The sequence below is a fragment of the Zingiber officinale genome, chromosome 10B (genome assembly GCF_018446385.1).
Source record: "Zingiber officinale cultivar Zhangliang chromosome 10B, Zo_v1.1, whole genome shotgun sequence".
Taxonomy (NCBI): domain Eukaryota; kingdom Viridiplantae; phylum Streptophyta; class Magnoliopsida; order Zingiberales; family Zingiberaceae; genus Zingiber; species Zingiber officinale.
In genome coordinates, this window is record NC_056005.1 from 4,214,716 (window position 1) to 4,229,645 (window position 14,930).

Genomic DNA, 14,930 nt, shown 5'->3' on the forward strand with positions numbered 1-14,930 from the left:
GCGGACGGCCAGAGATATACGTCAGCAGTTGGAGAGCGCCATGTGCCCAGCATCCGTTGATTCAGCGTTCGGACAGGATCACATACTATGACATCAATAAAAGAAGCATCACTCCCTGTAATGATTAGATTATCAACATATATAAGGAAATAGATAACAATACCATTCCAAAAATAAACAAATAAGGAGGTGTCAGTTTGAATTGCGACAAAGCCAAGAGAGATAAAAAAATGCGAAACTTAAAATACCAGGTGCACGGAACCTGCTTCAGGCCATAAAGCGCCTTATGCAAATAACATACTTGATCTGGAAACTCAGCACTGCGCATACCCAAAGGTTGCACCATGTAAACCTCCTCTTCAAGATGACTATTAAGAAATGCATTGTTGACGTCAAGTTGGCGAAGACACCACTCTCGATTCACAGCCAGACTAAGAATAATGCACATTGTTACTAGATTAATAACATGACTGAATGTATCATGAAAGTTAACACAAGGACGCTGATGAAAACCCTTGGTAACAAGGTGAGTCTTATACCGATCAATTGAGCCATCAGAATTACTCTTAATGTGAAACACCAACCTGTTATGCACAAGATTTTGGTCTGGCGAAGGCGGGACAAGAGTCCAAGTTTGATTACGGAGAAGAGTATCATATTCTTCGTGCATGACCTATACCCAATTTGGATTTTTAAGCGCCTGCGTAACAGAGGAGGGTTCATAGGATTATGAAAGGCTAGTATGAAGAAGATACTTTGGATTCGATTTGTAGATGACATTTTTGGAGTGAGTTTGCATGAGATGTTGGTTTAGAGAAGCGAGAGGCGGATAGAGAGGCGGTGGCCTAGAGGGTCGGTCGCCACTAGGCAGCGTGGAGGGCCTGACAACAAGAGGAGGTGATAGCGGTGACGAAGTCAGTTGTGGGCGGCTACAACTAGTGGTAGGTTGCGGCACCGGTGCTGGAGGGTCTCACAAGAGGACTGGTGTGGCAAAGAGCTCAGGGTCAATGTTTATTACTGGGAAATCCAAGAAGGAGGTGACGACAAATGGAAAAACATGCTCCACATACTTAACATGACGAGATACAAAGACTCTTTTGAGAGTGACATCATAGCACAAGAAGACACTCCGGGTGAGAGAATAGCCAAGGAAGACACAAGAGGTTGACTTGGGATCAAGCTTGTGGTGAGAGTAGGGGCGCAGCCACAAAAAGCATAGAAACCGTAAAGCTCGAAGCTTAGAAAGATCAAGAATGGTGATGGACAATTTTTCAAAAGAGGACATGTAGGAAAGACCGACCTTAGGCATGCAGTTAATCAAATAGACTGCTGCAGCAAAAACATAAGGCTAGAAAGTGAGTAGAATAGACGCTCTATGCAACAAAGTGAGATCAGTTTCGACTATATGATGATGACGACATTCAGAGTATCCTTTATGTTTAGGAGTGTGTGGAGGAATGCTAAGATGACTGATATCATGAGTAGTAAGAAAGGAGCGAAAGACTAAGAATTTATCTCCATTGTCAGTGAAGAGTATTTTGATAGTCACCGAGAACCGATTTTAACAAGAGTTTTGAATGCAATAAAGGTAGAGTATACATTAGATTTTTTACACAAGGGATAAATCCATATATACTTTGTAAAATGATTAACAAAGATAACATAATATTTGAGTCCATCAAATGATGATATAGGAGATGTCCAAACATTAGAAAAGATAATATCCAAAGGAGCACGAGACGAAATACTAGACTTATGAAAGCACAATTTATGACATGAATTGTAAGCTCTAGGCAGAGTAATTGGAGGTGATGAGTTTCAACAGTACCTGAGCATTGACGTTGAGAATCACAAGGGCGGAAGGTGAATCAAGAGTATTTGTGAAAGATAGCCGGCGAGTGATGTAATTGGCGGCAACCATTGTAGAAGGCGGCCGGTGGGTATTGTGGAGAAAAAAAATTGTTGTTAAGTTTATCGCTCTGATACAATGTTGATAATAGAATTCACATACTTTATTAATGATAAGATATGATATATAAATACCATTACAAGTGAAAAATAGGAAAACACATAAAATACGAAAACATATAAAATACTAGAAAACAAATAAGTATTTCCTAATAATAATTATTCTCTAATAACTAGGAAATAAATAAGTATTTTTTAATAATAATTATTCCCTAATAACTAGGCAATAAATAAGTATTCACTAATAATAATTATTCCTTAATATCTTCTTCCCCAATTCCTTTTTCTTCTCTTCTCCAATGACAGTAAACTTACAATTTTTTACTCTCCTTTTCTCAAGTACAAGTGCTCTCTTTTCTATTACCTTTCTCTTCTCTAGCAAGCAAGAAATATAGCATCAGCTACTATCCTCTTCCTGCAAAAAGAACAGCTCTCGACCCTCACATCTTTTTCCTCTTCTTGTATTTTCTAGGGTTTTGTTGGCACCACAAGGATAGCCATGCCTTGCCTTACCTTGCTCTCTTTGTGTCATTGTCGAGCTCACTAAAACTAGTCAAGACAGCTAACGAAGAAGGTAAAGCTCTCTTCTTTCACTTCTTCCTCCCTATCTTCTCTTCTATGTTTTTCTTAAAAGCAATAGTTTGCCTTTTATTTTTTCTAATGAGCAATCCTTTACAAGTAACTCTTTTCCCCTTTATCTTACCACAACAACAAGAGGAGAAAATTATTCATTTTCATTAATTGAATGAGAGTTGTAAAATATAAATTAGGATGAATATTTAGATCAAAATGGAGGTATGTAGGAATGTTAAATATTATGAGAAAATGAAATCATAAATGATCTTCGACTTTGAGTTAAAGATAAGCTTTGAGAATTGACAGGTTATTATTTCAACTAGAACCAAAGGCTAAATATTTTATATTATATTATGTTTTTTAATTTTTTAATTTTCCCCTTGAAAATCCTAACTACACCACGGGGCGTTGGCGCCATCAATTATGGGAAATACTGCTATGGCGACTATGAATTATAGCACGCAAGCCACCTTTAAAGATTGATTTTAAATAAGAGAATCCTCTAGAGAAGCAAGAGACCACAATGTTAGATTATATATATTTACTTATTTATAACTTTTAGGGTAATTTAGTCTTTTCCCCTTTTATATTTAGGGGTTGGGGTTTCTTAACTTACCTATATAATGTTTTATATTCTTTATTTCTACATTCTTTTTAGATTTAATAATATGACTAGTTTTTTTCTCTTCTTAGTTTCTACATGGTATCATAATATGATTTTCCTTCTCTGACCTAATTTTTCTGTCACCCCTTGTAGCTGCTTCCTTTTACTATTGTCGCCTCCTACTACTGTCAATTTTGGCGTCAACATCCTTTTCTTCCAATTTCGGTGCCGATGTCCTTTTTTTGTCAATTTTGGTGTCAAGCTCTGTGTTGCCAATTTCGACATCGACATTATTTCTTACCAATTTCGGCACCGACACCCTATGCTACTGATTTATGTGTCGATGTCCTTTTCTGCTTCAAGTTCTTCGTATAACCATGGGTCGTCTTGACATAATTTTCATAGATTATACAGATGTATATCCGTACAATTTGGTTATCATAATTATTATTCATTTTATCACCATGCCTAGTCGTACATATGCTTTATGGAAATCTGATTCATATATGTTGGAGCAGTTTCAACAATTTCTTATTTCATAGGCATTTGCCATGTCATCTTCCTCTCATATGGATTTGTCATCGTCTAGTATTTCAAGTATATCTTCATCCTTGTGGATTTTGGAATCTGATGCCTTCCATCACATGTTATCTAATTTATCATCTTTTGTTTCTTTTTCTCCCAGTTCATCTATATCTATTATGACTGCTAATGGCACTCCTATGCCGAGTGTTGGTTCAATTGTTACATCTTATTTTTCTCTTACTAATGTTTATTGTATTATGAGTCTTTAAATCTTATTTATGTTAGTCAATTATATGAGTTTGGATACCTAATCTATTTTTTCTTCATCCAATTATTATATTCAGGATCCACAATTTTAGATGCTGATTAGGAAAGGTCATAAGTAAAGAGGACTCTATGTTTTGGATCAACTCAAAGTATTAGAAGTTGTAGCTTCGAGTGTGGATTTATCATCTTTTCGTCTGAGTCGTTCATATTCTGATTTTTATTTGTGACACTCTCATTTAGGTCATGTTTCAATGTCTCGTTTGTAGTTTTTAGTTTTTATAGGAGTATTAGGACCTTTAAAAAGTTTTGATATTTCTGATTATAGTAGTTGTAAATTGATTAAATTTTCTACCTTACCATTTTTAAAAGTTTTTCTTTTTCTTCTACTTAATTTGATCTTATCTATTTTGATGTGTGGGGACCCTCTCCTAGTCCTACAAAGGGGGGCAGGGGGGAGGTTAAGGTATTATGTTTCATTTATTAATGATTGCACTCGTTACTTTTGGATCTATCTTATGAAACACAAGTCCGATTATTTTATAATTTTCAACAGCTTCAGAGCACTTATAAAAACTCAATATTCTAGTGTCATAAACTGTTTTCGTTGTGATTTGGATGATGAATACATGCCAAATCATTTTCCACGTTTACTTGTTTCAATCTTGGCTTTAGCTCGGTGGAGATTCTAGTGACATCGTCCTCTCGTTCGGGATGAATGTAAATTTCTTCTAGCTCATCTTCCTCCAGTCAGTGCGGCTTCTCCTCTATATCGGTAGGGGTAGAGAAAACTCCTGGACAATTGTAGAGTTTCCATGGTTTTCTAAGCTTTCCGTGACTCGAGCCGAACCACATCCACATAACATTTCCGAGATGCTAGTTGGTCACCTTTTACCTCTTCTACTAGATCACTGATCAGGAACTTGAATTTCTGATGATAAGTCGAAATTACTGTCTGGAAGGCATTCAGTGTTGGTCTCCCTAGGATGACGTTGTACGAGGAAGCAGTGTCCTCCACCATAAATGGTGTTCATCTTGTTTTTTTCCAGATCTTGGGCAGCGTTGCCTAGAGATACGGAAAGAGAAATCATCTCGAGCGATCATACCTGATGTCTTGTGAATCCGATCAACGATGTGTTCAGTGGTAGCAATTCTTCATCATTAATTTGCATCTGGTCCATAGCCTTCTTGAAGATGATATTCACGAAACTTTCTATATCCACAAATACCCTTTTGATAGTATAATTTTCAATTGAATCTTCTATTACCATAGCGTCTTCATGTAGCATCTCAACTCCCTCTGGATCTTCCGACCCAAAGTTGATAGAAGGGTCAACTCTTTGGTTGTGACTAGTTCCCACCGCATGGACCTCTAACCATCGAGCATGAGTTTTCCTAGCTCGGTTTGAATCACCATCGATTGGTCCACCCGAGATGATACCAATAAGACCCTTTATAGGTTCTCGAGCTACTGCTTTTTCCTTTTCTTGCCTCCTCCATTCCTCTTCTCCCGAGGATAGGGAAAGTTCTACCAATCGATTCTGGGGATCCCGCTCTGGTTAGTCCTTTTGTGCCGATTGGCTACCACCCGAGATAGGTTGAGTAACACCCCGACTAGGTTGAGCAGACTAGGAGGAATTATACGGCGCCTTCCTTTGCCATGTCCGAGCGACGATTGATTTTTGCTGGTTCCTGTGCATGCAGCAGTCTTTAGTAGTATGGCTCCGAGACTGGTTGTAAGTGCAGAAGTGTTCTTGCCTCAGAGGTTGGTGTGACTCCCAATGCGGAGCTAGAGGAGCTGTCTCCACATTTTGAATTGCTCCTTCGGCTCGATGATCCTTCGGTTTGTGCAAGTAAACCTCTTTAGCCTTCACCGGAGGAGGAGGTGCTTTCCTCTCAGGCTGAACATTATGTTGACTTGGCATACCAGGATCTTTTCTTCAAGCTAATTGAACTTCCTCCACCTTCACGTACGACCAAGCAATTCATCAAAATTAGTTGGAGGCTTCCTTATGAGAGATCTGAAAAAATTCCCCTCTAGAAGGCCCTGCGAGAAGGTTCTCATCAATATTTCAAAGGTGGCCGAGGGAACATCTTGCGTCGTTTTGTTAAATCTTTGAATATAATCCTTCAGTACTTCCTTCGGCTTCTATTTCAAGGCAAATAGGTTCATGGAGGTTTTATGATACTTCCTACTGCTAGCGATGTAGTGTAAGAATATAGTCCTGAATTCCCTGAATAAATGAATCGGGTTCGCGGGGAGCTGGGAGAACCATCTTTGTGCAGACCCTGACAGTGTAGTTAGGAATACTCTACACTTTATTTCTTCTGAGTATTAATGTAGCAATGTCATATGCTCAAATTTGCAGATATGATCTTTAGGATCGGTTGAGTCATTATTTTCTCTCATAGTTGGTGGCTTATAATGGAGAGGCAATGGATCTTCGAGAATCCCCACGCTGAACGGAGAAACTACCATAGTCCCCACTCTGTTCTTTGGTAGCAACTATTACCGAGTGGGGTTACGAGGAGGAATATTTCCAGCAGATGATTTAGCCGACTGAGCCTGCTCATCATTCTTGACCGGAGGATGTTCTGTGCCTCCAGTGTGCCTCACCATGGGTTGAGATAGATGGGGATGCTCCTGTTGCACCGCAGACAAGGCTCCATGGGAGGGGTGATGAACTGACTCTTGCCATATTGTCACCGGAGTTGGCTACTCTTGACTCGCTTGCTGATGTTGTACTTAATTTACTTGATGTTGCTCTAAGGCATTTTTCATAGAATCTGATACAATGTTTGCTAACTCTACTTGCGTCGGAGTAATATTGCCAGTGTCTCCCAAGAGTCTCGGTTCAAGTTAATATAATTTCCACAGATAGTGCCAATTTGATCCTGCTCTAAGAAACTTGAAGACGACTTCGCTGGTGCCCTGGCAAGAGAATTGACACGACTATAGCAATGCGTGAGTAACGGTGGAGAAGGAGAAAAACAACAAAACACAAGTAGACTTGATCCCGAATTTTTGATCCCCTTTCATCTTCTTATTAGAATATCTTAATTGAAGTAAATTCTTCTAACGGTTCCTATTCCCATGCACGTACCCACGATGGGCATTTGATATCAGTGACATTGAGAATTTATTAAGGCAGACAACTTAAATGTCCGTTGAAGTGTTTATCCCGAGCGGTAACTCGATAACTCACACACTTGAGTAGTTATGTATTTAAGTAGGGATGTTGTTTGCCATGACCTATAAAGTGTACCCGAGCGGTATCTCGGGGGTTACCCAAGTAGTGACTATACCCGCTCGTGAAAGTTCAGGAATCTCCAAGTCCCCCAAACGGTACATTTTCCGTCACCGATTTTGACTTTGACTGACATTCTACTTGCTATGCTGACCCTTAGACACCACGTGACACCTTCTATGAATGGCCACATCACTTAGTTTACTATTTTTTTTATTGAATTTGTTGTTTATTTAAAAAAAAAAAAATCATGTGGAGCTTGAATGATCTGCATTGCTATTATATAACTCACTAACATTATTATTATTTTTAAAATTTAGATAAAATATTTATTTCGTATAAAATTAACATTATTATTTTTATCTTAATATATTATAAATAAATATAATACCTTGTTAGGAATTGTTTTATCGTTAAGCAGCTTGTCCAAGTAAGATATTTCAAAGATTGCATTTACATGACCTCTATGCTGCCTGGGCACTCATATTGATTATTGCGTATCTGTTTAGCTGGAAAATGGAACACGTTCTAAAGCAATCTCATTCATAGTTTCGTGTAAATCTCTATAACGTGTTTGCGCTGACTAAAATGCTCATTCATAGTTTCGTGGAAATCTCTATAACGTGTTATATACTCATTGTTTCCAACAGCGTTATAGGAATTAAAGAACTTTCAATTAAAAAGATATTGCCAGAAAGGTATTTAATGCTTACGGTGCACGAGTCAACTCATCTAATCATATAACTGAAGTATTGGATCGGTACGGATTATAGTTTTTTTTTAAAAAAAAAATCCTCCTTTCTCCCCTGTGCCAGTTGATTTCTTCCGTTCCTCTCCTGAATTTGATTTGACTTCGACTGATCCCCTGTTTCAGATCTCTATATCACTATAGTAGAATCAGTCTTTACACTTTCTAAATCATGCACAATTGGATCAACAACGCTTATCATGAACTTGAACATGATTCAATGCTACAAAAGACATCCTTCGAAGTTTACATCTTATTACCAAGAGTTTCTGAGAGTGAGAACAAACATAAACATATAAATGGTCGAACTCACTAAATAAAGTAGATAAAATTTGATAGCGCCTAACAAATAATGTAACATTTCAAATATAATTTAGGCTACCAATTGCAATAAATTAAAATTCAGTTGCGAGTTTCGACTTCGATCTCATATTTGCGCATGATGGGCGTAGTCGCACTGTAATTGCTCAACGACGAGCCGGTGGTGGTGCCGCCTTCGTTCCACACATCAAATTCCGGACCTGCTCCGTTCAAATAGGGAAATGGATCATTCATGGGCACCGGAACGATCTCCATCTCCCCTTCCAACATCTTCACCACCTTACTCATCGGAGGCCTCGCGTCCGCATTCATCTGCACGCACCACAAAGCCACTTTGCACATCCTCTCCGCCTCCTCTCTGTTGTCTTCCTCGATCTCACAGCTGGATATGATCTCCCCCAATGCGCCGCCCTCGAATTTCTGATACACGAACTTGGGAAACCACCGCAGGCTCTCAGTGCCGCTGCCGGTGGCAGCACCGCGGTTCCACTTCCTCCCTACTACGTCAAACAACAGCATCCCGAAACTGTACACGTCGCACTTGTGCGTCACCGGCAAATTCATCCATATCTCCGGCGCCATGTAGCCGGGCGTACCCCTGTTTCCGGTCAAGGTGACGTGGCTGGCCACCCTGTTCATCAGCTTGGCTAGTCCGAAATCGGCCACTTTGGGATTGAAATTGGAGTCGAGGAGGATGTTCCCAGGCTTAATATCGTAGTGAATGATCTTCTGTTGGCACTCCTCGTGCAGGTACCTGATTCCCATGGCCGTGCCGATGGCTACCTCGTGCAGCGTCTCCCAATTCAGCTTTCGGTCCTTATCGTACAAGTATTTGTCCAGCGAGCCTTTCTCCATGTACTCGTATACGAGCGCTCTCACGGCGGCGTCGAAGCAGAAGCCGTAGAGGCGGACGAGATTGATGTGGTAGGTTCTCCCCATCGTGCCCACTTCCGCCATGAACTGCTCCTCGACGCCATGGTCCAGATTGCCGCGGAAGACCTTGACCGCCACCGGCACGCCGTTGGGTAATTCGCCTTTGTACACCGATCCGAATCCGCCGGCGCCCAGCTGGGTGGCGTAGTTGCCGGTGAAGAGAGCGAGCTGCTGAGAAGTGAATCTGATGGGCTTCTCCCTGGCTATTTCATTCAGGAAATTCTCCACCGTTGTATTCCTTATTTGCTCGTTGGTAATCGTATGATAGGCTGGAGTCGTCGACGATGCCACCGGAATTGATGCGTTGACGCTGATCACCGGTAAGCCATGCTTGTTGACGCACCTGATGATTAGCACGACGACGATGACGAAGGAGACGATGCTGAGCACCGATGTTACTGCGAGATTAATTTAATTACACATCAGAGATTTAGAATTTTAACACCACGAGAGCTCTGTCCGTGAAGGCGATCGATGAACTGGGATTGCGAGAAGCTGCAGTGTTCTTACCAATCACGGCGGTTAGGAACCCGTTGAAGGTTTTGCTGGCAGTGGAACTGAAATCGTCATTCTGAGGCGAATCCCAGACAGTCGTTGACATGCTGATGCCTAAATAAAAATAAAAATAAAAATGCAGGATCGATCGACGCGATGTGGATCGAGGAGAGGAAATCAATTGTCACAAGGTGGAAGGAGGAGGCGGATCTCAATTGAACTTGAAGAGTTTTTATAGTACCGATGCAAGTAGAAATGTAACGTAAGTTCTAATTATCCACCACATCGCAACGCGGGCAATGCATTATCTCATACGTTATTCGACTGAGAAAAAAACTCTGATTTAATGCTCTAATTTGGGTTGACTTGGCCGGTGATGGAGGGGGTAATTACATAGACTCTCAAGTTTTTGTTGACTCAGGATTTTATATCTATATTACAAAATCAGTTAAGACTTATGTTTTGATAAGTGATTTGGATTGATATTGTATATCAAATTTACTTAATTTTATTGTTTAATTGATTAACTGTTCGGATTGTTAGGATGTATATTAAAAGTTTAGCTTTTGGTATAAACATTTATCTAGAAATAAGAATCACATTGGTCAAATGTCTACAGTTATGATAAATGTAGTTATTCAATTAATTTATATTGTAGATAACATGATGTGTGGTGTCACACACAGAGGATTATGTTATCAGTACCTTATAAATTATAAACAGTAGCTCACGACCAAAATGGAAAGGAATAAACCATTGGAAGGTCGTAGTGTAATTAGGTATTAGTTTATCTTAACTATATAATTACACTAGTACACTTAGAGTGTATTGAGTAGGACCATTAAAGGTTGTTTCTTTTATACTGACTTTATAAAGGAACAAAGACCTCAGTTATTATGGAAGTGCGTGCTCTTAATCCTAATATAATAACAAGCACATATATTTGATATTTATTTCTTTAATTTATCAATGGGTGAGATTTAGTTCGATAAATCAATAAGCCCGATAAGTTGGGAAATGATATCACTTATAGTGTGTGTTGTTGATTATAGAAGGAAACTGTGTTCTAGTAATCTAGGTTGAGAATGTCCCCAAGAGGAGCTCATAAAGATTGTCATGTTAAACCCTGCAGGTGGACTTAGTCCGACATGACGATAAGGTTGAGTGGTACTACTTTTGGACTAAGATATTAATTAAATGAGTTGTCAGTAACTCACTTAATTAGTGGACATTCGATATCTTAAACACAGGGAGACTAACACACTCATAATAAGAAGGAGCCCAAAATGTAATTTGGGATTGGTGCGGTAGTTCAATAATAGTTCTCTAGTGGAATGAATTATTATTGATAAAATTAAGTTGTGTGTTCAGGGCGAACACAGGATGCTTAATTTTATCGGGAGACCAAAACCAATTCCTCCTCTCGGTCCCTACCGTAGCTTCTTGTATATAGAGATTTATACCCACCACATACCCACTTTTTTACCCATCCAATGAGGCCGACCAAGCTAGCTTGGAACCCAAGCTAGGGCCGGCCAAGACCAAGTGGATGAGCCAAGTTGGTGGTCGGCCAAAGCTTGGGTCCCAAGCTTAGGTGGCCAGCCACTAAAATATTAAAAAGGATTTTTATTAAAATTATTTCTTATGTGGATATCATGGTTTTAAAAGAGAGTTTAAAATTTAAACTTTCCTTTTATAGCTTTCTACAAAAGATTAAGAGAAGAGATTAATCTCTTTCCTTATTTGTAGATTAAAAGGATGATTTTAATTTTTGGTAAAAACTTTCCTTATTTGTAAATCATCTACATGTTTAAAAGAGAGTTTAAAATTTGAAATCTTTCCTTATTTGTTGATTAAAAAGTGGATTTTAAATTTTAAGAAAACTTTCCTTTTTAACTATGTTCATGTTTTAAAAGAGAGTTTAAAAATTAAATATTCTCTTTTATAAGTTTCTACAAAAGATTAAGAAAAGATTTGATATCTTTCCTTATTTGTAGATTAAAATAGATTTTAATTTTTAGAGATAACTTTCTTTTTATCCACATGTTTAAAAGAAAGATTTTAATTTATTAAATTTCCTTTTTATAAACCAATCATGAAGGGATAAAAATTATTGGAGAAATTTTTATAAATTTTCGGAAACAAATTAGGAAGTTTTAATTCTTGTTTAATTAAAACTCTCCTTGATTTGGGGAAATAAGTGGCCGGCCATGTTATAATGAAAAGAAAAATTATTTTTAATTAAATAAAATTTTCCTTTTCATGACAAAAGAATTAAGGAAGTTTTTATTTAAATTTCCTTATTTGCCAAGATCAAGGATTATAAAAGAGGGGGTAGAGGAGGCTTTATGAAAGAACTCTATTCTATTTTCTCCCTCTTTTTCTTCCTTGGTGTGGCCGACCATCCTCTCCTCCTCTCTTCTCTTTGATGGCCGAACCTCATCCTTCTTGTGGAGATTCATATGGTGGCCGGATCAAGTTTAGAGAAGAAGAAGAAGAAGGAGAGAAAGAAAGCTTTGTTTCTAGCATCCCTTGGAGCATGGTGGTGGTGGCCGAACCTCTTCATCCTAGGAGAAGTTTTGATGGCCGAAACTTGCAAGGAAGAAGAAGGTGCTTGGTGGTTCTCGTCTCGGAAGATTGTTGCCCACACAACGTCCGGGATTAGAAGAGGAATACAGTAGAAGATCAAGAGGTCATTAAAAGTTCACAAAGGAAGGTATAACTAATATAGTTTTCCGCATCATGATAGTTTTATCTCCATGTAAAAATACCAAATACAAGAGGCATGCGATTCTAGTATTTCGAATTTATTTTCGATGTTGTGTTCTTTTGTTTTTCTTTTCCTTGTGATTTGATTATTCTTTTCGGTTGACCTAAAGTTATTTAAGGAAATTAAATATTAGCTTTCCTTAAAAGGCTTTGTCTAGGCGGTGGTGGTTGTTCCCATATCCAAGAAGGCCATGTGCCTCGCCATGTAGTCCTGGAAGCCAATTTTGGAAATTAATATTTAATGGAATTAATAACCTAGGTGATTTGGATCGAAAGTGTTAAGTTCTGTAGGAGATCCAAGTCTAAACCTAAAAGAACAAATAAATTAACTTTGGATCAAACGTGTTAAGTTCCGCAGGCGATCCAAGTTTAATTTAAAAGAACACATGGTAGCTAGGAAAAGGTTCAGACCTTTGTACAAAATTTTTGTACAGTGGAACCATTAGGCTTTCCGAGTAACAACCAACAATTGGTATCAGAGTTAGGGTTTTGCCTCTCTGTATTTGGTATTAGTTTAATTGTGCACATGTCATACATAATTTAGGCAGGATAATAGTAGGATGTGCTAACTTTGTGGATGCAGGATCCAACTATTATGGCTTATAGATATTGTGTGTGTGATTGGACCCTTGGACATGTCAAGGGCATTTTATTGTGTGTGCATGATTGTATTATAAAATACAGCAGGAGTTGTATTTAGTTTTATTAGGATTTTATTTTTTGATCTAGATACATGTACATTCCTTCGAGGAATATAGGATCGAAAAATGTAAAATTTTATTTATGTCGCGGATCGAATCTTGCAAGGCGTGGAACCTTTTGAGGATCAGAGGCGCAGCGGAATAAGGAGCGAGATGGATGCGACAACTAGACCCGGTGGTGGTGGCCAAAGATGGCAGCAGCTAGGGTTGGCGACACACGGAGGACAACAATAGATGAAAGCCCTAATAGTTGAAAATTAGTTTTTCTATTTATTGCTTTTTATGTTGTGCTGTGTTTGCTTGTTAGTATGCATGTTAAGTAGGCTAGCATAGTCAAAATTCCTCACTTTAAATAACTAAGTGGGAGAGGGATTTATTTTTTAAATAAATTTCACGGTCTCCATTACTGGTTTATAAGTGATGCAACAAGCTTGCGCGTTGGCTCTGAGTGCCTTCCTCCATATCGGATGAGCTTGTTTACGGATCACTAGATTAAACTTTCATTTTGGATGACTATAGGAAGTTAATTAAGAGCGTGTGATCTTCCCCATCGAAAGGGGCACAATTTTATTAATGGACTTAATGTCAAGTAATGGTATACACTTAGGCACGACTAATAGTATCCTCCCTATCGGAGTCACTGCTATTATTTGTGTGACCGAAGAAAACCAACTATTAATTTGTCAAATAAATAGGTTGACAAGATAATAAAATTAAAAACTCCTCTTACAAATGTTTGATTTTGTATACATTCACACTATCGTGGCATACAAAATTCACGGTGTTTGAGGTAATTTTATTTTGTCATAAAGATTTATTGACAAGATAATTAATGGGTAAAACCCTCCTCTTACAAATGTTTAAATTTTGTATACGTCCATACTATCGTGGCATGCAAAATTCACGGTGTTTGAGGTGTTGGTAAATTTAAATAATATTGTTTGAGGAATCAATGTTATTTTAAATTCAAAAGTTTTGATCAAATATTTAATCAAAGACAGATCAACTATTAATTTTATTCGTCATAAAGTAAAGTTGACGAGATAATAAAATTAATGGATAAAATCTCCTCTTTGATTTTGTATATGTCCACACTATCGTGACATACAAAATTCATGGGAATTTTAATGAGTTGATCTTGACCAAATATTTTTGTGACTCTTAGGATTTAAAATGTTTGTCAATCCCCTAGTTGTTATACTATAGAAAAGACTTAGTAGTCCCAATTGTAATGATTGGAAATAGGACTTGGACATTAAGGTAGACTGTCTTCTTAGAACTAAGAACAATATAGGTGTATTTAATTCATTAGTTGAAACATGTCTAGTGGTGTTATCTACCAGAACCTGGAGTGTAGATACAGATGCCATTAATTATGTCTGTAATTCATTGCAGGGTTCCAGGAAACCCGACAACTAAATAAAAATAAAAACACCGTCCACATGGGCACTGCTGTATTGCAGTGGGAGAGGTTTATTCTCTAATAGGAATAAAATATGGATTATTAGAAATTATCTTTACATACTAAGTTTAGAAGAACCTGATTTCAATTTCTAAACTATTATAGAATAGATATTGTGTCTATTTTGATAACAAAGTTGTTATCAAGAAAAATAGGGAAGTTATCTATTCTGGTATGTTGGTTGACAATTTATAATCCAATAACTCCCACGATGCAACAAATGGAAATTAGTCACACATCTTCTAATTTTAAGAGAAAGCAACCTTCGGAAATGAACCATTTATATCTTTGGCATCTAAGGCTAGGTTATATTAAC

The 14,930-nt window shown here is 38.0% G+C and overlaps 1 protein-coding gene across 1 annotated transcript; it reads right to left on the bottom strand.

The window, feature by feature from the left end:
* Nucleotides 1-8,152: 8,152 nt before the first annotated feature.
* Nucleotides 8,153-9,926, bottom strand: LOC122029777 (rust resistance kinase Lr10-like). Its single transcript, XM_042588907.1, has 2 exons — nucleotides 9,698-9,926; nucleotides 8,153-9,585 (listed from the first exon to the last, which is right to left on the bottom strand). Exons 1-2 carry the CDS (start codon nucleotides 9,786-9,788, stop codon nucleotides 8,336-8,338), a joined length of 1,341 nt encoding a protein of 446 aa, XP_042444841.1. The 5' UTR covers nucleotides 9,789-9,926; the 3' UTR covers nucleotides 8,153-8,335.
* Nucleotides 9,927-14,930: the final 5,004 nt, after the last annotated feature.